We start from the raw sequence: 20176 nt of genomic DNA on the forward strand, positions 1-20176 counted from the left end.
ACGACACGGCTGCAACGGAGAGCTGCAGGGACGTTCTGTGTCTCTGTGCCAAGACTTGAAATAATCTGCCGCTGTGACCACGGAAAGATTACAACTTGACCTTGCTAATCCATAAGATACCGACCTATACCCATCCTGTGCTCCCTCTCTACGGACAGGGTTCTCTGGCGTACGAATCAATCTATCGGTGGAAGTCAAGTCCCGCTCACATCTAACTAAGCTCAAGGTTTCGGGCATTGTGGTCAATAAGAACGACTAGGCCCCAGCGTCGGGCAATACTACACCGTAACACTTAACCTTCAAGTACGATAAGTCGGATTTCCATGGCACTTCAAGATTTGCAAGAACACCGGCTAGGTCTACGCGTTTCTGTAGTCATTCAAGATAGTAAAAGAAAACAAAGACAGCAGAAGAAAGAGAAACATTAGAAGAAAAGAGAATAATTACGTTACAAGGAATGGGGAAAATATTTTAAAGGAACGTAACGTGATATGATAAGCGAGTTGAGGGGGATAAGTAAGCGAGCGAGTAACGTCAGAAATCCACATATAACCCTGAAAACACAAGCTCGTTAGAACCACCAGACTTATGTTGGGCAGCCAACAGTTACATGCTCAAGTAAGCTTAGATCAACCAAATGGTATTGAACAGATTGAGGTATGAAACGAAGCTTGAATTGGAGTCACGATTCCAGAGTGACCACACAAATGAAGGACCAAGATAGTGGGTTAGGGTGCCTCAGAATGTCCCTTTTTTGTTGGAACAGAAAATTGTCCTCTCTAATCCTCCCAGGGGAATTACCCCCTTATATAGAGACAGTGTGCCATGATATGACGCTATGTCAGGAACTGTGTCATTGTGATGGATCTGTGCTGACTGAGAGTCTCGCATTGAACATCAGTGCTCAGTCCGTGAATCTTGGTGCCAAGGAACCCACACAGTTCAACAACTTACATTTAAAATTATCTGTGACTCTGCAATTAACTTAGCTTAACTATCTAGTTCCTAAATATTGAAGATAACTTTATCTAATATATCCATGTGAGTAGGTTGAAGGCTAAAGCCTCGTCGTTTTTAATCTTAGACTTTAAAACTTAAGCGAACTAGGTTCTAGCAATATCCAGCTCAGTTAGCAAATCTCTTAATGCTTCTATTAATACATCCTACCTGTGAAAGGCGATCTTCAAAGGAAAGAGTGTGGTGATTTTACTACCCTTGGATTTTTAGGTTTTTGTGTGGATTTTGAAGGGGCTCACGTGCTTATCCTGCTCACTCGCTTATCCTGCGCACTCGCTCATCATATGCGTAAAATATAACAAAGTATGAGAAGATCGGAGATGGCAAAGCAGGTGGCCTGGCAAGCACCGGTCGGTCAGGGCAGCCAGCCATTCTTGAGCATCATCTTATAGCAAAATGTACGGAGCAAAATAAGGCACAGAACCAGACAACAGGTTTAGCCAGAGGATGGACTTGGAGGTGGGTGGAGACTAGATTGATCCTCGGTGCCACTAAGACGTAACCGCCATCAAGTCGAGCTGAATAGTTATCGACCTTACATAACCGTGCCCGTGAGTGTGATTAGGGGTGTCCACTGTCCCTAGTGTCGTTTTCTGGACGGTTAAACCAGCACCGACAATTTGAATGCGCGTCGGAACAGTACGTGGCGGCTAAAGGGGGGATATATCTTAATGGGTATTGCAATCATATGCAGGTGGGTCCCCTGCCGTTTCAGACGGTTCATCGGGAGATCAACAGCGAATAACTTGGAGTGTTGCGAGGTGAAACGGGCTGGTAATTGGTGGGATGGTTGGTGGGATGAAAGACACTTGGCGCGAGCCAAGTTCCAGGTTCGAGATTGATGATCACCATGATGAGATGCCGGGTTTGGTAGCTCGGAAGGAGGAACTTGTCTAGCATGTGGATATTCGGGGACGCATCACGCGCAGCCAGCTTAGGGATCCTGCGACTTCGGCGGCCTGAGATCTTGCTTCAGCCCCTACAAATACGTTAAAAGAGCTGGTGTAGCAGACCTGGGAGGTCTTGTTGGGCCTGCGGGTGAACGACCGGACTTCAAGAGAGAGCCACACATTCAGGCGCTTTGCTCCTTCTCCTTCACTCTAAGGGCAAGATGGGTTGGCTTTGGGAGTTCAAGTTCTCATTGGCGTTCCTTGTCACGGTAGCTGTCGCCAACTCGATCCTCCGACCAAGGCGAATACCCTGGCCGGACCCAGTCCCAGCATCTTCGATCGGCCCGCTCGACTGGTCATCGATTCGGCCGCCCATCTTCTCCTCACCAGCAGGTCACCTCGCCTCCAACAAAGCCGCCACCCTCTCTTCCCCGCCCACCTCAGTCGACTGGCGCAACCGCTCCGGCATCAACTACATCACAACCACCCAAGACCAAGGCGGCTGCAACAGCTGCTGGGCCTTTGCAGCGACCGCGCTGATCGAGTCGATGGTGCGCATCGAGCACGGCGTGTGGAGCAAGCGGAGCGAAGCCGACCTGCACGACGGGGTTGGCGCGGCTTGCGAGAGCGTGGGCAACGCCGAGGAGACGCTGGCGTGGGTGGCTGGGCAGGGTATCATGTTCGTAAATGATACAAACGCTCAACCGCCGGGGATTGCGGACTGGCCGTGTGACCCATATGAGGCGACGCTACATAGCTATGAGCCCTGTAGAGACCGGTCGGGCAGAACGACGCATATCCCGTTTTATCAGGCTCTCGGAGAAATCCAGGACCAGAAGAGATGGCTGGATGAGTATGGGCCGCTAATTGCTACGTTTGTGCTGTACGCGGACTTTGGGTCGTGGAAGCCGGCGAATGAATGGGTTGTTTACAAGTGGGATGGGGTGGCCGAGTCGACGGGGAATCATCTCGCGCTGGTGGTCGGCTATGACGACGAGAAGCAAGCTTGGATTCTCAAAAACTCTTGGGGAAAGGGGTGGGGGATCGATGGTTTCGTTTATTTTGGGTCAGTTTACCCCTGAGCGGATGCCCAGGTCGTCCGTCTGTCCGGAACCGCCTGGTAAGATTGTTAACATTGGTGGCAGATATGACCAAGGCAATATCGACAGCTGGACGAAATACGGGGTTGCTAATGTCAACCCGGATCCGTGGACACGCAAGCGCCATCAGAGCGGGAGCATGCTGCAGTCGGGGAACGGCGAGTCTCACCGGGACTTTGAGCTTCTGATCAGTTCCGCTGCCGATGGGTTCCATCACGTCTCGCGCGACGGAGACACATTCAAGTGGAATAAGATCTTGGACGTTCCGGGCACCGCCTTGGTTGGCCATCCCGCCATTGCTGGAACTTCGTTCAACCGGGATTTCCACGCAGTTGGCGTTGACAAGGATCAAGCACTGCACCAGTGGGCGTACAGCCAGTCAGAAAAGAAGTGGTCGCAAATTTCCAGTCTGAAGGGCAAGGGCATTGATGGGTTTCCCGGCTTGGTCCAGAGCGACGGGTCACAGTTGGTGATGGTCGTGAAGCATGCTGATGGGACACTAAACGAGGTAAGCCCTTCTTGCCGCCCATTGAACTTTGGAGTGCAGAGCTAACCGTCGTAGTGGCAACAACTGCCCAATAGCACAACCTGGACCCAAACCAACTCAACCATCGCAAAGAACATCGCCCAGAGCGGCCCCTCTCTCGTGCACTCCAACGTCGGCTTAGACCTCTACAAGTCAGAGGGCAACTCGCGCGGCAACCTGTATACCGTAGCCGTTCGCACGGACGGCACAATGCAATTCTTTTGGCGCAATGGTCAGGACACAACAGAATGGTGGGCGGGCGAAGTATTCGGCTCTGGGATCCCGCCTGACACACCGCCTGTGATGATCCAGGACTATTTCGGCACAGTCAACGAGACTAGCATCGGGGGGTTCCAGCTAGTCATTGCCGTGAACGGCAGTGTGCAGCACTGGGAGAGAGTGAACGATGATATCCACGCCAAGAACCCGGCAGAGGGTGAGCCGGGCAAGTGGCGACTGGTCCAGACGGCGGGAACAGGGGTGAAGCAGGTTTGGGCGCTGGTTCAGGGGAGCTTTAACCAGAGGATGCACATGGCCACTGAAGGGACATATGGGCTGCTTTCCTACTGGGAGTGGGATGGAAAATGGAATTTGGTCGAGACGCTGCCGGCAATAGACGACTCGACCTGGACCAAGTCACACCCGGTGAGTGGCGGTTGAATGACAGGATAGGGACTGTAGATGTCGGGCTATTTAGGCGTGGCTTAACACGGTATGGTACTACACGATGAATATTATACCTAAGGCACCTTAATGTGTTGAAGAATCATACACGGCTACCCTCAGATGGCATCCCCGGGCTTGATGGGTGCCAGAAGCCGTTTTGGTATCAACAACATACTGTCATCATACGTGATTTACTGAGACGTTGGAAAATGGAAGAGTCATCAACAGGAAACAGTCTTTGAGCACACGTCTGCCGGGAAGATAGTTTTAGCACCAGCTCCTGTACCTACCTGTTAGAATATGGTGATACCTAATGGCCAGCGTGATAATAGACCGATAATTAATTGTGGCTGTTCTGCTGGTGATTTCTTGCCGACAATGCAATGAAGTATTGCGTAACTAGGTATGACCTCGGCCAAGACGTCTGGGATGAGGGATATTGCCGTTCCTCGACGGGAGTTCGTGAGAAAAAGCCTGGACGTTCGCTCGTCGAGGACCTCGGGGTTTCCGAGTTACTATCTGAGATACCTTACCATCATGCGCCGCGGGATGGACACAGTCTGGTTCGGGCTTTCCCAGGCATCCACGTACTTGGGGAAACCGCTGTTCTCCTAGTAAGCCTCGGAATAGATCCCAATCCATATACAATGAGATGAGCATCGGGAACAGCATGCCCAGACCGCTCCTCCATATTGACGTGCCGGGGGTTCCTCTTGCATGTGACAATGCCGTTGGACAGGTCCGGTCCAGTCCTGGAATAGGAGTCTGGTGAGCACGAACCGACGACCACCAGTCTCCACATAAACCCCAGAGCATCAGGAAGGGTGATTTGCCGTGATTGGATACTCGTTATGGCTTCGCAGTCGCCGATCCCCTAGCCGCAAAGAGCTGCCGTCCGGACCAGCTAAAAACGGAACTCATAAAGGTTCGGCAGATGGTGTGGCAACATAGTAGCGACCCACAACGCATTCCTTACACCATACTCCGTAGTTGTCGGAAGTCCATAGCCCGATCTCCTCCAGATGAAACCTGTTGATAGTCTCGAGAGATTGAGCTTTTGCATGAGGGCGGCGGTGAGCGCCCTGGATGCGACAAACATTCTGTAAGTAACGTATCTGCGTGCCACTCTCCGGTTGTTCATGACTGCTTTGTTTGCTCCGCGGTGGAGGGCTCCATCTCCAGTCCCCATCGTGCCGACCCTCGATAGGCAACGTTAAGCGAGGCAAGCTGCCGAGAGCCAAGTATTCCTTCTGACCCGAGCGACTGGCTCAAACTCTCCGTACCAATTGAATGCCGAAGCCAGCGTGACACTAAGAAAGCTTAGACTACGGTATCCAGGACTGTTTGCCTGTGGCGGCGGCATTGTCCGTAATCGAGTCCAAATGCAAACCAGTGCCAACGAAGGCTTCATGAAGTGATGCCCCACCCCTAGTGGATGCGAAAGTGGCACTGGTCCGAACGAATTTTTGTCGTCTTCTCTCCTCGTTACTGCTTGGCGGACTTCTAACAGGCACCACCTGGTTTTCCACCAGCGAGCTGAGCTGGCCCACAGCATTGAAACGCGGCATTTGGTGGACCAGAACATTGAAAATAGATCGGGCCTTTTCGACGCCTTATAGTCTTGGCTTTTCCATCGATTGTGAGGCAACTTTTCAGGGGCCAGTGGATTGTATTTAGAGGTGAAGTTTTTCAATTATGTAGGTCGGTGTCTGTCGTTGAATAAGGGGAAGGTCTAGCTGAGGAAGCAGAAATACACGTCACTCGTTTACCGTTCTTGTTTTGTCTTGCCGCCTTTGGCCGGTCTTCCGGAGAGAAAATTGGGGGCTCATCCCAACAGCAATCAAGATGGTGCTCCACGTGGACAACGGGCCGAACGTGGCCGCGGCCGTCATCACCATGGTGAGTCCAAGCCCTCGTCCTCTTCCATCCTGTGGTTCGCTTTTTTCCACTGACACTGCTTGCAGTGAGTTTAAGACGAATTGTCTTTTGCCCAACAGCCCAGGCTCATTCCGATTTGTCAGATGCATTATTGCCTACATCGCCTTCGCCCTCCGAGTCTACACCCGTCTGCGGTATGCACCATGGGGCATTGAAGATTGGTGCATGACTGCGGCACTCCCCCTTTTCACCGTGCTCTCAATAGGATGCATCGCCTGCGCCTTCACTGGTATTGGCGCCACCAATGCAACTCTGGCACTGCCGGAGAACGCAGGGTATCAGGAAAAGGGGTTGTTTGTGAGTGATTCCCCTGACCTACTGTGAAGGGAGAGTAGGCGGCTAACTGAGGGGTGGCAAATCAGTGGTTCTTCATATTCGAGGTGTTTTACTGTGTCAACATCATTCCTGTCAAGATGTCCATCAGTCTGGCACTCATTCGAATTGCCGAGGTTCGTCCCATGAACATGAGATCAGCTGTCTGGCTCCTCGTCCGGGTCATGGTACTGACAACATCCGCACCAGAACCGAAAAGTCTATGTTCAAATACAGTACGCCGTGATAGCGCTCTTCACTACCATGAACCTCATTGCGGGTCAGTAGTAGCTGTGTCCCTTCATGTTTCGGGTGTTAGTCACTGACACAGCGGCCATTTCATTCCAGGCTTTTACATTATCTTTCACTGCAACCCGGTCAGCGCCGCTTGGGACCCATCTGCCCTCGAGAATGGAGGAAAGTGTAACCCTTCGCATTACCTGGCCGATATCTACTGTAAGCCTTACACGCCGACGTCAGAAGCATCATGGATGGATCCCTACTTATCACCGACACGTCCCCAGATGCCACAACTGCCGTCAATATTTTTACGGACTGGGTCACCGCTTTCATGCCCATTCCTCTGCTCTGGAACGTCCAGCTGAACCGAAACACCAAGGTTTCGGTTGTCTGCTTGCTTGGACTGGGATTCTTCGCGTCTATATCCGCCTGTGTTCGTCTCAAATACACCGTCAACCTCACAGCTCAGGAGAACTACCTCTGTACGTTCCGTTGAAGCAGGCACTTCTTGACTGCAACATGCTGACACATGCTTTCCTGCATACAGATGCTCTGGCAGACATTGTGATTTGGGGGTACGGAGAAAGTACGATCCCCCTGATCCCGTTTCCAACTTCACCTTTAATGATGATGCTAACTCCGGGTGTCTCCTTACCAGACGGCCTCGGACTCATTGTAGGCTGCGTGATGACGCTGCGCCCACTCTTGCGCAACATCCTGAAGCTGGGCGGCGACACGTCCAACAAACAGAGCCACGGCACCAGCAATGCCCGCTACGGCTTCGGCTCCAGCATGCGCCGGCGCACCTACCAGGAGTGCGACAGCGAGCATGGTGAGAGCAGGCACCATGTCTCGTCGTCGAACGGGTACGGCAACACCATGACTCTGACCGAGATCCTCGGGGGGAAGCGCAAGGAAGAAGACGTGTCTAGCTTCGAGACGGAGAGTCAGAGAAAGATAGTGACTGGGGACGAGGAGGCGGGTGGCGGCATCGTGGTGACGAGGCACGTCAAGCTGGCGCACAATACGGGGGTACATTAATGCGCAGGGAGTACGGTAGACTTAATCACAGAAGGGATTGTAGGCAGTTTACGGGTTGATGTACATATGGATAACGGTTTCACCGGATGTTACTTTTTCTTTTACCGTTATGTACTATAACGTTATTTGTTGCGATGTCAACATACATGGGCTTACTGAGGACCATAGTAGTGAGCCTACCTTAGCATACCTGATACCCTTGGCTCGGTATTGTTAGGTTCAGTTGACAGCGAGTGTTCTACTGACTTCGTCAAGCACTCAGTGCCGACTCAGAGAGCTCATGTCACGGCACTGGGCGCTCAACACTTTGGCGTGTGCTTGTACCGATTACTAGGTTACCGTCATTGGGTCCTTGCAGACCATCTCCAAATGGAATACGATATGGTGCAACCAGCGGTCCTCTCTCCCTGAATCCCATCATGTATGAGATGCATCAACCGCCCCCGGCCCTCCCCCTCTACACTCAACTACCAATTATCTTCCCCCCCGGAGTCCACTTTCACCCATTTATCCCCCATCTCCCTACTACCCTCCAACCCAGCCAGCAACCCTCATCCGCCCTCGAACTCACTTTCTCAAACACAATCCCGTCAATCGGGTGGGGAGGCAGGGTACATGTACTACTGATCGAAGGTACCTATCCTAAGGTAGTGTACCCGACAACCCCAACTCATGCCTCCTTGCCTCCTAGGCCCCGCGCCAGACCCTTTTCCTTCAAACCTTTCATGTTCTCTAAGGGTTCCATTCGCGCAGTAACAGTTCCCGGTAAGTATAAGTGGCCCTTCCCCGCCTTTGTTCCACATTTCTATACCTGTAGGAGGCCCGTATCCCCCTTGTCATTTCTAGTTCAAGGTTAATACGCAATTAGGTAGTGGCTGATCAGCCTAGCCGCTTAGACTGGTATCCCATCCTTGGTATTGGCCGTTTCGCCGCTCAAGTTGACTGGACCCAGTTGCAGAGGGCTGTTTGCATCCTTGATGTGACTTTCTTTTAGGCCCGCCCCTTGCTGCTTATGTACTGGTCCATCCTGAGATGCCTGTAGGTGCAAATCAGGCAAACCGGCTGGGTCGTCTGCCGGGTTTGCCGTTGCGTTCCGTCGAGTTCTCCTCCTTCTCCGCCAGACGGTACAACACACAACGCAGTCTCCTATCGAGCAGACAAGGTCTACCGCATTGGGAGTTCGAATTGGTTTCAGCTTTGTCCAAACAACCATTCTAGCACTCATACCGCCATTCAGATCAAGAGAGCTCAGCATCGGGGAGGAGACCCATCTGACCGTTCCTACCAACGTCCCAGCAATTGACTGGGCGTCCCTCAAAGTGTAGTCCCGTTCCCGCTCCGGCCATGAGACGCCGATGGCTCCAACGGAGCACACAGTAACCGTGACGATGTCGAAGAAGCCGGCAGCGCATGTTCCGCTGGACTCGTAAAAGCCGACCATGGAGAGCAGCGTGATTCCACCATCCACAACCATTGCTATAGCAACCTGTTTAGGAGTGTCGTTAGTTCGGTGAGTGACGTGAGTAACAACCCGTTCATGCTTTGGAATCACAGCAGTAATTGAGTAATTAATTAGAGGGCGGAGACACACCCCGATGATAGCTACCGCGCCACCCGAGCGTTTGCCTGCAGTGTTTCTGGCATGGATATAGCAGCCTATGTATGCTGCGGCAGCAATTTCGAACCCTGTTAGAATCCCCCTTGCTGGAATGGTCCACCAGCGTGGATACGGAGCGCGGTGTTCCTCTCCTGGTGGTGGTTCGAGTCGCCAGGATCGTGGTTTCAAAAAGACGGAGCAGTTCCTGCCAAGAGGTGTGATTAATCAAGGAAAGTGGGTACTTGTACGGAGTTACCTCGTACTTTCCTATGGTGCAGAGTCACCAGCGGGCTTCGAAGGACGAAACTTGAAAAGACAAAGCACCAGCTCGACAGATGCTCTTGACCACCTACCTACGGTAATCAAACATCTATCAGGCATTCCTTGACACTATATGAGTTGCCCATTTCATTGCAGTGATGCACCGGCCGAGATCTAAGACGGGTCTGGATCTACCCGCTGATTACTGATCAGACGCACATGACAGCGCGCCACTTACGTGCCAAGAGCGTCAGGATGATGCAGCTGTTCCCCTCCTGCATTCACGCGTCGAACATCACAGCAAACTATCAGATGCGGGTAGCGACAGCCATCCGTGAACGGTGATTGCTGCCTGGATGTTGCCTGAAGAGCGGTGTATCAATTCTGGGCAAAGGACTACTGACCCTTTGGTGTATAAGAGAAATGTGAACGTCCGCCGAGACATCTGCATTTTTCTCTCTCTCCCCTCATCATCACGGCCTTTTCCTTCCTTCGCATCTCAATACCACGTCTAACGGGATACTGGAACCACTTCCTTGAAATTCCATCCTCTTTCTTTTGGTAACACCATCACCATGGCACCCAGCACGCTCAAGATGACGACCTGTCTGTGGTTCGACGGCCAAGCCGAAGAGGCAGCCAAGTACTATACGTCCATCTTCCCCAACTCCAAGATCACACACATCAACCATTTCCTCGAAGCGGGCAAGGAGTTCCATGGCCGCGAACCGGGCAGTGTCATGGTTGTTGAATTCGTCCTTGACGGCCACCGCTTCGTCGCCCTCAACGGCGGCCCGCAGTTCAAGTTCAACGAGGCCATCTCGTTCCAAATCGACTGCGCCGACCAGGAGGAGGTGGACTTCTACTACGCCAAGCTGGGCGAGGGCGGCGATCAGACCAAGCAGCAGTGTGGCTGGGGTAAGGGAGAAACCCTTCTCGATGAGAGCTGTCACGTTTGAGGAACTGCACATGCTGACTGATGGGGATAGTGGCAGATAAATATGGTGTGTCGTGGCAGATCATCCCGATCGTGCTGAAGGAGATGCTGTCCAGCGAGGACAAGGAAGCTGCCGGGAGGGCGTCGCTCAAGATGATGCATTCGACACATCTCAACATCACCGAGTTGGAGGAGGCGTTCAAGGGTGAGGCTTGAGCGAATTGGGTTGATCTTGTGTTGGCGGAGGAATACTAGAATGCTACCTTGTCTTTTTTTGATAGGCACACGCTGAGATCATTGTCATCTGCCATGACACAGACCTGATTTCAATTTTCCCATGAAGACCTTGTGTTCAGAATGTCAACATCATCATCATCATCATCATGATACCAGGCCCTTACTCCGCATCCTCGTCCGTCTCTTCCCCCAGAACCTTCCACTCTAGAAACACATACTTCCCCTTATCCATGCCACCATAAAAGTGAATTGGCAGCGGCTCATCCCCTGGCGCCGGCGGACTATCAGGTGCATCCGTCGCAAAGATACCGTACTGCTTCCACCGCAGTGTACCAGGCCCGGGAATCCCGGGATCCGTCGGCCAGTTCTGTCCAGGTCGTCAGCCATCCACGTACTGTCTCGATCAACAGTGACCGCGTCGGAAGCACCGGCTAAGGAAAAGGAAGCATACCCCAAAAACCGCCCACTCAGCCTGAGCATCACTGCCGCACCTGAAAACGTACGAATAACTCGGAACGTCGATATCGCACATGCCCTCGGTGGTGGAAAAGAGATACCAAGTATAGTTGGTGATTGGCTCCGTTCTAAAGGTGCCGCACTGCGCTTCGTCGACGGTCCATTTGCCGGCGCCAGTGAGGCACCCAAGGTCCTCATTGTTGCCGCGGATGTAGAGGGTGCGGAGCTGCCCGACGCCGCCGAAGGGTCTTGTTTCGTTGGTTCCAGTAGCGGTTGAGGCGGAGAGAAGGAGGGCTGCAAATGCCTGGAGAAAGGTCTTTACGAGCATTGTAGTGTTTGTGATTCTCTGTTATAGCAGCGGAGGGTGGGAATGCTAGTCTGGCACGAGGAAGAGGAATGTCAATCCGAGCGACTGGAGTGAGGCAATGGTGTCTAAACAAAGATCAGCCAACCGCTGGAGTTCTCGACTGGCCGGCTGAAGAAATGAGTTCTTGTTTGGGTGTCCTCCGGTTTTTTATTGCTGAGGTCTCTAGTATCACACCTGGCAGTGGTTAAGTTTCCTCCAATCGTAGCTACGACATGCTGATGAAAGTTCCTCGACTCTTTCCCTGCAGGGTCCATGCGACACATGTTATGGACCTAGCATAAGAACGGCTTCTCGAATAGGCAGGCAATTCTGCTTCATTATTTTGGGTACCTTATGGTGAGGAGTAATGTGACCAGACAGTAAAGGCCAACAGACGTTTTTGCGGGTGTTCGATGATTAATGGACCTCTAGCCGCGTTCGGGTGAAAGAGAAGAACCCAGTCAATGGAGACAATTTGACAGCCCATGTGGACTCAAGGTACTCGCTTGTGTACACTGTATTACCTCCGCCTACGTCGAACGAGCCGGAAATGGCTCAGTCGTACCGACAGTCCTCTCCTTACCTCCCCCACGTTGTATTGTCCGAATCCTTACGGATTCTGGCCCCCAGCTCCCAGTGCTGGACTTCTCCCCGCATCTAATTTGTAAGCGATTACACTACTACTGTCATTCAACGTTGGAAAACCTTCATTGGATGAGCCAGCTTTGCGTTTGCATTCGACACTCCCGTGGCCCAGCGCACCCAACTTGACTCAGGCTGACCTCAGCTTGCTATGGCGGTTTGCCCGGTCGGCAGTGGACATAAACGGAGATTGAGACAAAACCCGCCGACTCCTTGGTTGGGCATCTGGAGGGTCATCATGAAGGAGATACCGCAAGGCATGCTGCGTCTCGATGCGCTAGAGCACCAGAGGTGTCGTATCTGACTTGGCCCTGAAGCAACATTGAACCCTCGATGGCTGAGTGATTCACGGTACGGTGTTTCCCGGCCGGCCAACTTCTACAGCTACTTGGAAGCTTCTCTCCTCCTCACAGCATAACGCAGAACTTGCAATACTGTCACGGTTGTGTGCTCACGACTAAAAATGGAACTCCCGGTGGTTAATTGAGGTGGGATTGGCCCCCAACACCACCTGCATTCATGATTGCTTGCATCAGGACCGCATAGAGCCTGCGGCTCTCAAGTTGTTGCTCCTGCCACGACCCTCGTGTGTTGGATGGTAACATGGTAAATGGTGAAGCCGAGCATTACTTCCTTCCCATTATCAGTCAGCCGGCTAGAAATCAACTATTGGCGTTCCTTAGCAGCAATCGGCTCCATAAAAGCCAGCATGTCGTCCAATACTTGCTGGGTATGTGTCAGATAAAGCCCTACACCCCCCGTCAGCTTTCCCTTCATCACACAGGCGGGTGGGTCGAGAATCAGAACCTACCATGCCCTGCCTTCTCGTACACCTTCAGCTGCGACCACGGAACCAGCTGGTGAACCAAGGCCGCGCTTGTCTTGGGCGGCATGCCGGCGTCCGACTCTCCATGGAGGATTAAAATGGGCACTTGGTTCTTCTCATCCGCGAGAGCCGCCTTGGCCATCTGCCTAAGCTCTGCCGCCATGGGCTTCTGCAAGATCACCGCCGTCCGCTCCAGGGCGATCGGATCGGCCTGGCAGACCAGCCCTTCAATGAATTTCAGCGTAGTTTGACCGACCTGGTTGCCCAGGTCCAGGCGAAAAATACCGGGAACCTGTTGGAGGATGAACTCCTTGCCGCCGGCGCCGCGAAAGGACTGGATGATTCCTTCCCACCGCTCCGGACCCAAGGCGTCAGGACACTCCTCGCACCTGACAGGGTATGGCATGTTGGGCCCGAGCCAGACAAAACCCCTGCAGTGCTCCCTCAAAAACTCGCTAGCCGCATGAACAAGAACTGACTCGGCCGTGCCCATGCTCGCGGCCACAAACACAAACGGCCCGGGGTTCTTTCGCATCACATGCTCGAGCAGGGCGACCGCGTCTTGAGTAAAGGTCGCAAAGGTGACCTCGCCCGTTTCGGGGGTGGTCCAGTCGCTGTTGCCGAACCCACGGCGGTCCGGGGCAATGACGGGGAAGCGGTGCGTCTCGACCAGCGGTACGATCAGCTGGTCGAACATGCGCGAGGACATGGGCCAGCCGTGGAGAAAGACAAGCGTCAGCGGCTGGCGGTCGATGATTGTGGCGGGTCGGTGTGGGGAAGAGGAGGGGATGTAGTAGCGATAAAAGAGCCTGGCTCCATCGCTGGTTGTGAAGATGGCCATGATGTTGAGGGTTGGCTGGTGTATGTTGGACGTCTATACCATGATCTGTGGACTGCACCGCCGCGTTGTGATATAGCAGCGGCTTTATATGGCGAAGAGCTCAGCTCCGAATCATGAATATGACGCATATCCAGCCGCCAAGTGCTTTACTGAGTTATCAGAGCGATGTTAACGTTACTTGGGCGCTAGGCTGAGTGGAGTTTGCATGTTGCGGACGAGAAGTTCATCCGTTTCCGATCGATTTGGCTGCGTCTCGGCTGCAAACGGCACACTCAATGTCTGTCAATAACGATCAGATCTCAATGGTCACAGGCAGCCCTAAATTCGGATAAGGCCTAACCATAACGCTTAACCTGGGCGATCCGGTTATGCAGTACCATGTATGTCACTACGTGTTCGAGTTGACTAAAACCAACTTCAGTTGTGTGCGATACTTTGGAGAACCTGGGGACTTTGGACCGCTAAACAATGAATTTGTTGGAACCTGCAGGGCGACGACCGCTCAGATATGCGCTGGAAGAAGCTATTCCCAGTCAAAGCAGTGGATTGAATTTTTAAGGTGGTAAAAAGTGATTGATTGACCATGCTGTTGATGGGCATGGGAGAGGACTAAGTATGTAAGGAAGAGGGGTTGCAGTGCTGGCACCAATCAACCACCGAGGTCCGTTGAATGCAGCCATCAAGGCGGCTTCGTTCCGACAGAATTCAGTAATGCCACCGCGCTGACCGCTGAGTCACTCGCGAGTCGAGATGGTCGAGGGATCTCCACGGAACACGCCAACAAACACCTCCCAACCACCACAAGGTCTTCATCTTGTTGTGTTTGGAGTGCAATAACAGTCGGTTTATCCCGGAACCGGTGATAGGCATGAGGCATCAACGAGAGACTCACAACTGACTCCGAAATCAACAAGCATAGCGGTAAAGATCTCGAATTCGACAAAGACGGTGTTGTACCACTTAGGGGCCTGCTAGATTTGGCCTTGTTGCCTCTTCCATTTCTCCTCCCAGCCCGGAAAGAATGGGCTCTCGTCCAACGTCGAAACCTGCCAGTCCGGCGGTACAACACCTTGCTCAACCTGTTCCGCAGCCCACTGGTCCAACGCCTCCAGTGCCACCCTCCTCACATGCTCCTCGCACTTATACCCGACGAGCTCCCTCTTCCCTTCCCGCAACACCTTCCCCAGCAGCGCCGGCACAAACGGCTCATCCCTTAACTCCTCCAGCGGCGTAAATACAGCCTTGAAATTGAACACCACGGCGCCACTCACCGGCAACCTTCTCAGCGTCTGCGCATCACACCGCAACCTCACATCCCCGACCCTTAGCTCCCCCTCCCTCCCGCGGAACCGACTGCGCACCCACTTCCTCCCTGCCAACCGCTCCACCTCAGGCGAGCTAAACACGACCTCCCTATCCTCCAAACTCCACGAGCATCTCGCCACGGGCGCGTCGGCAGCCAACCGCGCAAACCACCGGTCCATGCTCATGGCCACGTTCCCGGCGTCGGGCACCTCGGCATGGATCTCGCGCAGCGGCGCGTCTCGGTGCTGGGCGATGTGCCAGCCGACCGAGGAACACACGGCCGCGGCGCGGAGGTAGTATTGCCCGTCGTCTTCGCTGCGGAGCATGATGGCGTAGTCTTCCGGGACATGGGAAAAGATGACGTCCAGCGGCCGGGCCGTGGCACTGCGCAGGTCGGTGGTGGTGTTGAGGAGGCGGTTGTGGAAGAGGGTGTTGTCGTGCGAGAGGGAGAAGTGAGCTGGGTAGCGTGCGGCGAGGAACTGCAGGAGGGTTTCCATCAGTTCGCAGACGGCGAGGTCGCAGGCCGGGGAGGGTGATTGGAAGAGGATTTGGGCGCGGTGGTGGTTGAGGAGGGAGTGCCGGGCTGCGAGGGTGGTGTGGTAGTCGCGGGTGAGTTCGATCCAGAAGTTGGCGTCGTATTTCATGAGGGCTGAGCGGCAGCTAATGTTAGGGTTGAGTTGAAGGATGGGAGAACAACACATGTACTTGCCCATGTGCTGGTGGTATTTCCAGCGAAACGGCCTGAATGGTCGGAAGACCGCCTTCGACATGTCCCATGTTGGGTCGCATGGTTCTGGATGAGGAACACCGCTGAGAATCGCGTAATCAGGGAATGGGCCAAGTGCCGAAATCTCTTCCCTTGAGAATCCCGTAGGAGTATAGAAGGTGCCCTTGCCCAAGGTGGCATCGGGAGCTGTTGGGAGCGCTCGAGAAGCCAGGACTCCGGGGGGTATTTCCGCATGAGATACTGCAGACAGACCCTTAGTTCGGCCGAGTTCCCCGAGGACATATCGTCTAGATGGAGGAAATTGCAAGCGGTACGGTGAATTTGGCCCTTGAGCGCCTGGACGGTCAGTTCGGAGACGAGACGCCAAGGTGACGATGACGAACAAAATGATAATGAGGGCCACTGAACCAGCTGTATTTGTCCAGTCAATGGCGTCAAAGTATGAGCTGGGCGCCATGGTCATATGAATAAGGTATATTCGGGCGCTCGCCGTACCTTGGAGGATTCCGCAATGATTGTGATGATTCCCGCACTGGAGCTACCCCTCATCCAATCTCAACCCGCTCGATAAGAGAGAACCAATCAGGGATAGTATTGCACAGCATGTAACCTTGGTCATTGAGATTCGGTTGTTGGAATACTTTCCCAAGGCGCACCTTGGCTGATTCTGACGAACGGCATTGTTGTATTGCGGTGATCCAGTGAAGTCCTTCGTGTAAGTGGACGATCCTACTCCATCAAGACCGATGTTTTCGTATCCTGAGAAAAGACGGGGTGAGGGAGGATGATTGCTCATGACATATCACTCGCGGGGTGGAGTAAAACGAGACGGGCATTCTGGCTGCCAAGTTATCTACCTAGCTACGATACGCTTGCCTTCCATGTAAGTCACCGAGAGAGCGGCAGTGTCACGCGTCCACCAGACCTGACAACCCTTTGGGGCCAGAGCACCAAGCATTGTAGGTCAGCGGCGTGAAGCGTGTACTCTGCTCGAGCGTCGCGGCTGCAACATGCAGATGGAAAGAGACCAAACAGCAGTCGTCTGTTTCCATGACGCTTGCTCGGGAGAGCGGCCGGAGAAGTGGGTCTGAGACGGCGGGCCCACTCCGGACCCAGACGCGCCCGCCGCCTGCGCCGGCTACAAGCCCCGAGAGCTGCAACTCCACCTAGCCAGCGTCGATTGCAGTCATGAAATCGACCGGAAAGGAAAACAAAGGGGATAAAATAGACAATTCTTCCGATGAAGCGTACCGGCCTTAGAGTCGCGTTTTGAAGCCGATCATCTGAGTTTGTCTGGGCGGCAGTGGCCGGACCGGGCCGCCCCCGGGTATCAGCCGAAACAACTTTGACCGGGCCGAGAGGTCTGTCAGACTTAGAGTTACCCAACCAGCTCATCGAGCAATCCCAGGTACTATGTAACCCCCACAACGGTCCATCAGATTCATCGACTGCCCGGGCCTTATGGTCACCCGTTTCGTAAATCAGGAGATGCCTGTAGACGGCCGCAAGTCCGCCGCATGCAGAATCAGATGCTAGACACCTTACCTTTGAGAAAAAGTCAAGTATAAGAAATGGATGAACTCGCCATCTCAAAATCCCATTTTTCCGTCCAGATAGAACTCATTCAACTCATCTACCACACACCCAAAGCTTTAGACATCAGGGATTGTTTACCCTTTGTTGACTCGCCAACTTTGCCAGACACGAACATGAAATACGCCACCGTCATTTTCTCCCTCCTCATGGCCGTCGTGTTGGCCGCTAGCCTTAACAACGCTGGCCCGGGCGTCGTCGCCCGGGACAAGATCGAAGGCGAAGTCAGTGAATACAGTGAACACCACCACAGAACGAACGGCACGGAGCATGAGGACATGGACGGCCTGGAGAAGAGGAAAAAGAGAAAATGGGGGTCTCCAGGCACCAGCCACCACCATAACAAGCAGCACAACACCACGTCGGACGCTACTTCCCTCATGAAAGTCAACATGGGGGTTCTGGTTGCTGGTATGGCCGGGGCGGGCGTTGGTGCTATCTTTCTCTGAGCTGGCAGGGGCAAATGTACAGAGCGCAGATACCAAGTTCCTTTACCCAAAGGGCATATTACATTCATTAGGAGCGTTCGACGCGGGTTAGGATAGGCGTGCAAGTGGATAGATAACGTTATCTGGTCGGTCATTCTTTGGGAGAAAAAAGCCTTCTGACCATAGCGGGATAGTAAAGTAGCCTGGGGTGCAACAAAGATGAGGGCGTGCCAGGGATTCGGACCTCGGTGTTTGGATGACTGGACGGCGTTTTGGGTTCCGTTTTGTTGTAGCCGAATCCTCGGATTGTTCGCATGGCCTTTCTTGATCAACAAGGGGGCAGTGCCCCCTGCTCCCGGAGCAAAGAAAATGCGAGCAATGCCCCGATCAGTGGGAAGAAGTGACTGCATCACGACTCGGAATAAGCATAATTCTTACTAATTTTTTTTACCTTTCTGGGCCTGGGTCCTATTCCAGATACAAGTCAGATCAATTATCCGCTCATGAACATGCGTTCTAACTCCTCGCGTCCACCATTGTCCTGTTCTTTTGCGCGATTTTCTTGGCAATATGATATCTTGGATATATGATTAATAATGGTTCTGGAAGAACACAATATTCCGGTCAAGTCAGTTAGGGAAAATTCAGATATGGAACAAAGACCTGCCGGAACTTTGCTCTTCCTGTCCAAGGGTCCAAGGCACGACAATTCATCGAATGTTCGAGCATTACCTAATTCCAAACACAATACCATGGCCGTGGACGGGAAACTGAGGAAACCTGAGTCGACACGAAGGCGATGCGGGCTCGGAGCCCGAAATATAAAAAGATATGGACGCTCAAGGTGATAATCTCAATGACCAGACTCAACAGACTTCCTTAATCAGAAGAAATCAAACGCTTAAAGCGAAGCTACCCAACTTGACCGTCAGCGCGACCGTCAAATCTGGAACCCTAAGGTAGCTTGTCTCCCGACTCTCCATCTCCATTCTTCGATAGCAAACATGGCCCAGCGATTTCCTTCAGTGGCACTTATTGGGGTGAGTTGCAGCTCTAGTCCACCTGCTCTGAAGTGATAAAAGGGCAGCAGTGTTAACATAATAACTCCCAGGCGACGGGTAACGTGGGCGCTCTTATCCTGAAAGCCCTGCAGGAAGCTCAGCCCGCGTTCAACTCCATCACGCTTCTCACCCGCTCAGCCAAATCCGCTGCAACACTCGCACAAGGACCCAACATTCAGATTAAGGAAGTCGACTACTCGTCGCGCCAATCTCTGGTCGCCGCCCTGACGAGGGTCGATGCCGTCGTGTCAGCCATCGGCACCAAGTTCGTCGACGACCAAAAGACCATCATCGACGCCGCCGTTGAGGCCGGCGTGAAATTCTTCATCCCGTCCGAGTTTGGCCTAGCCAACACCCACCCGCTCCTGCGGCGCGACTTCTCCATCTTCGACGACAAGAACCGAATCCAGGCGCACCTCGAGAGCTACCTCCAACAGGGCAAGATCGACTACGCACTGACCTTCGTCGGCCTGTGGCTCGACTGGGGCATCCAGGGCTTCATCCTCGACGTGAACAACAAGAAGGTGGGTCTCTGGGACGGCGGCGAGCGACCCATCTCGATGACGACCATGGCCAGCATCGGCAAGGCCGTGCTGGGCATCCTGGAGGGCAAGGTGGCCGCGGGCAAGCGCGAGGTGCGGGTCAAGGACATCAACCTTTCGCAGAAGCGCCTGTACGAGCTAGCGGCCGAGGTGGTCGGCAAGGACGGGTGGGAGGTCAAAACAGTGGATACGGCGCGGGCCAAGACCGTGGCCTCGGAGAAGCTCAGCCAGGGTACGGCCACGCTCGACAATATCTATGCGTTCGTGTACCGCGCTTCCACGGCCGAGGAGTATGGCCAGCCGTGGAAGCCTGACGAGGATGACAGCGAGAGGCTCGGCCTTGTAACCTGGACGGAGGATGACGTGAAGAATCTTATTCGCAATGTTGTGGCTGGGAAGCAGTGAATACGGTAATCGTTAATCAATGTATGTTCTCTGGGTTCTGAGAGGTCAATCGTCCATCACTAGAACCTTTTGCGTCTACTGACATTTCTGTGCCACCTGGTGTGGTCGCCTTTTCAATTCTTTCAGATTCTTAGCATACATGATATGTGTTATGAGTTTTATGACAGGCTGGGTTCCGGCAACTTACCGCCGATTAGTACAGAGTGTGCATGACTATCTCGGCGTGTATCGTTGACTTCATG

The 20176-nt window shown here is 53.3% G+C and overlaps 11 protein-coding genes across 11 annotated transcripts; 6 read left to right on the plus strand and 5 right to left on the minus strand.

Moving 5' to 3' along the window:
* Positions 1-589: 589 nt before the first annotated feature.
* Positions 590-933, plus strand: N657DRAFT_649987 (uncharacterized protein; the record flags this gene model as incomplete). The annotated part of the gene is made up of 1 exon (XM_062793839.1): positions 590-933. A coding segment is annotated over exon 1 (170 nt), but the record flags the coding sequence as incomplete, so codon positions are not given.
* A 1129-nt stretch (positions 934-2062) lies between these two features.
* Positions 2063-4221, plus strand: N657DRAFT_626514 (cysteine proteinase). The gene is made up of 3 exons (XM_062790793.1): positions 2063-2973; positions 3053-3515; positions 3570-4221. The coding sequence occupies exons 1-3, from the start codon at positions 2129-2131 to the stop codon at positions 4191-4193; spliced, it is 1932 nt and encodes a 643-aa protein (XP_062643444.1). The 5' UTR covers positions 2063-2128; the 3' UTR covers positions 4194-4221.
* A 1076-nt stretch (positions 4222-5297) lies between these two features.
* On the minus strand, positions 5298-5982 carry N657DRAFT_251648 (uncharacterized protein). The gene has a single exon (XM_062786446.1). The coding sequence runs from the start codon at positions 5782-5784 to the stop codon at positions 5413-5415; it is 372 nt and encodes a 123-aa protein (XP_062643445.1). The 5' UTR covers positions 5785-5982; the 3' UTR covers positions 5298-5412.
* Positions 5983-6044: 62 nt separating this feature from the next.
* N657DRAFT_626517 (uncharacterized protein) lies at positions 6045-7835 on the plus strand (the record flags this gene model as incomplete). Its single annotated transcript, XM_062790794.1, has 8 exons — positions 6045-6102; positions 6343-6434; positions 6500-6586; positions 6660-6729; positions 6798-6905; positions 6974-7171; positions 7237-7275; positions 7348-7835. The coding sequence occupies 8 exons, from the start codon at positions 6045-6047 to the stop codon at positions 7728-7730; spliced, it is 1035 nt and encodes a 344-aa protein (XP_062643446.1). The 3' UTR covers positions 7731-7835.
* Positions 7836-8288: 453 nt separating this feature from the next.
* N657DRAFT_649991 (uncharacterized protein) lies at positions 8289-9674 on the minus strand. The gene is made up of 2 exons (XM_062793840.1): positions 9322-9674; positions 8289-9216 (listed from the first exon to the last, which is right to left on the minus strand). Exon 2 carries the CDS (start codon positions 9202-9204, stop codon positions 8623-8625), a length of 582 nt encoding a protein of 193 aa, XP_062643447.1. The 5' UTR covers positions 9205-9216; positions 9322-9674; the 3' UTR covers positions 8289-8622.
* A 489-nt stretch (positions 9675-10163) lies between these two features.
* Positions 10164-10741, plus strand: N657DRAFT_581257 (uncharacterized protein; the record flags this gene model as incomplete). Its single annotated transcript, XM_062789513.1, has 2 exons — positions 10164-10506; positions 10578-10741. The coding sequence occupies 2 exons, from the start codon at positions 10164-10166 to the stop codon at positions 10739-10741; spliced, it is 507 nt and encodes a 168-aa protein (XP_062643448.1).
* A 211-nt stretch (positions 10742-10952) lies between these two features.
* N657DRAFT_560086 (uncharacterized protein) lies at positions 10953-11492 on the minus strand (the record flags this gene model as incomplete). Its single annotated transcript, XM_062787976.1, has 2 exons — positions 10953-11129; positions 11214-11492. Coding segments are annotated over 2 exons (456 nt in total), but the record flags the coding sequence as incomplete, so codon positions are not given.
* Positions 11493-12872: 1380 nt separating this feature from the next.
* N657DRAFT_581322 (alpha/beta-hydrolase) lies at positions 12873-13873 on the minus strand (the record flags this gene model as incomplete). Its single annotated transcript, XM_062789521.1, has 2 exons — positions 12873-12955; positions 13018-13873. The coding sequence occupies 2 exons, from the start codon at positions 13871-13873 to the stop codon at positions 12873-12875; spliced, it is 939 nt and encodes a 312-aa protein (XP_062643450.1).
* Positions 13874-14802: 929 nt separating this feature from the next.
* N657DRAFT_649994 (uncharacterized protein) lies at positions 14803-16426 on the minus strand. Its single transcript, XM_062793841.1, has 2 exons — positions 15888-16426; positions 14803-15827 (listed from the first exon to the last, which is right to left on the minus strand). The coding sequence occupies exons 1-2, from the start codon at positions 16360-16362 to the stop codon at positions 14845-14847; spliced, it is 1458 nt and encodes a 485-aa protein (XP_062643451.1). The 5' UTR covers positions 16363-16426; the 3' UTR covers positions 14803-14844.
* Positions 16427-17488: 1062 nt separating this feature from the next.
* N657DRAFT_649995 (uncharacterized protein) lies at positions 17489-18201 on the plus strand. Its single transcript, XM_062793842.1, has one exon. It carries the CDS (start codon positions 17615-17617, stop codon positions 17945-17947), a length of 333 nt encoding a protein of 110 aa, XP_062643452.1. The 5' UTR covers positions 17489-17614; the 3' UTR covers positions 17948-18201.
* A 729-nt stretch (positions 18202-18930) lies between these two features.
* Positions 18931-19934, plus strand: N657DRAFT_684307 (NAD(P)-binding protein; the record flags this gene model as incomplete). Its single annotated transcript, XM_062796664.1, has 2 exons — positions 18931-18966; positions 19038-19934. 2 exons carry the CDS (start codon positions 18931-18933, stop codon positions 19932-19934), a joined length of 933 nt encoding a protein of 310 aa, XP_062643453.1.
* Between the last annotated feature and the right edge of the window lie 242 nt (positions 19935-20176).

This window comes from Parathielavia appendiculata (assembly GCF_033297405.1).
Source record: "Parathielavia appendiculata strain CBS 731.68 unplaced genomic scaffold N657scaffold_24, whole genome shotgun sequence".
NCBI lineage: Eukaryota > Fungi > Ascomycota > Sordariomycetes > Sordariales > Chaetomiaceae > Parathielavia > Parathielavia appendiculata.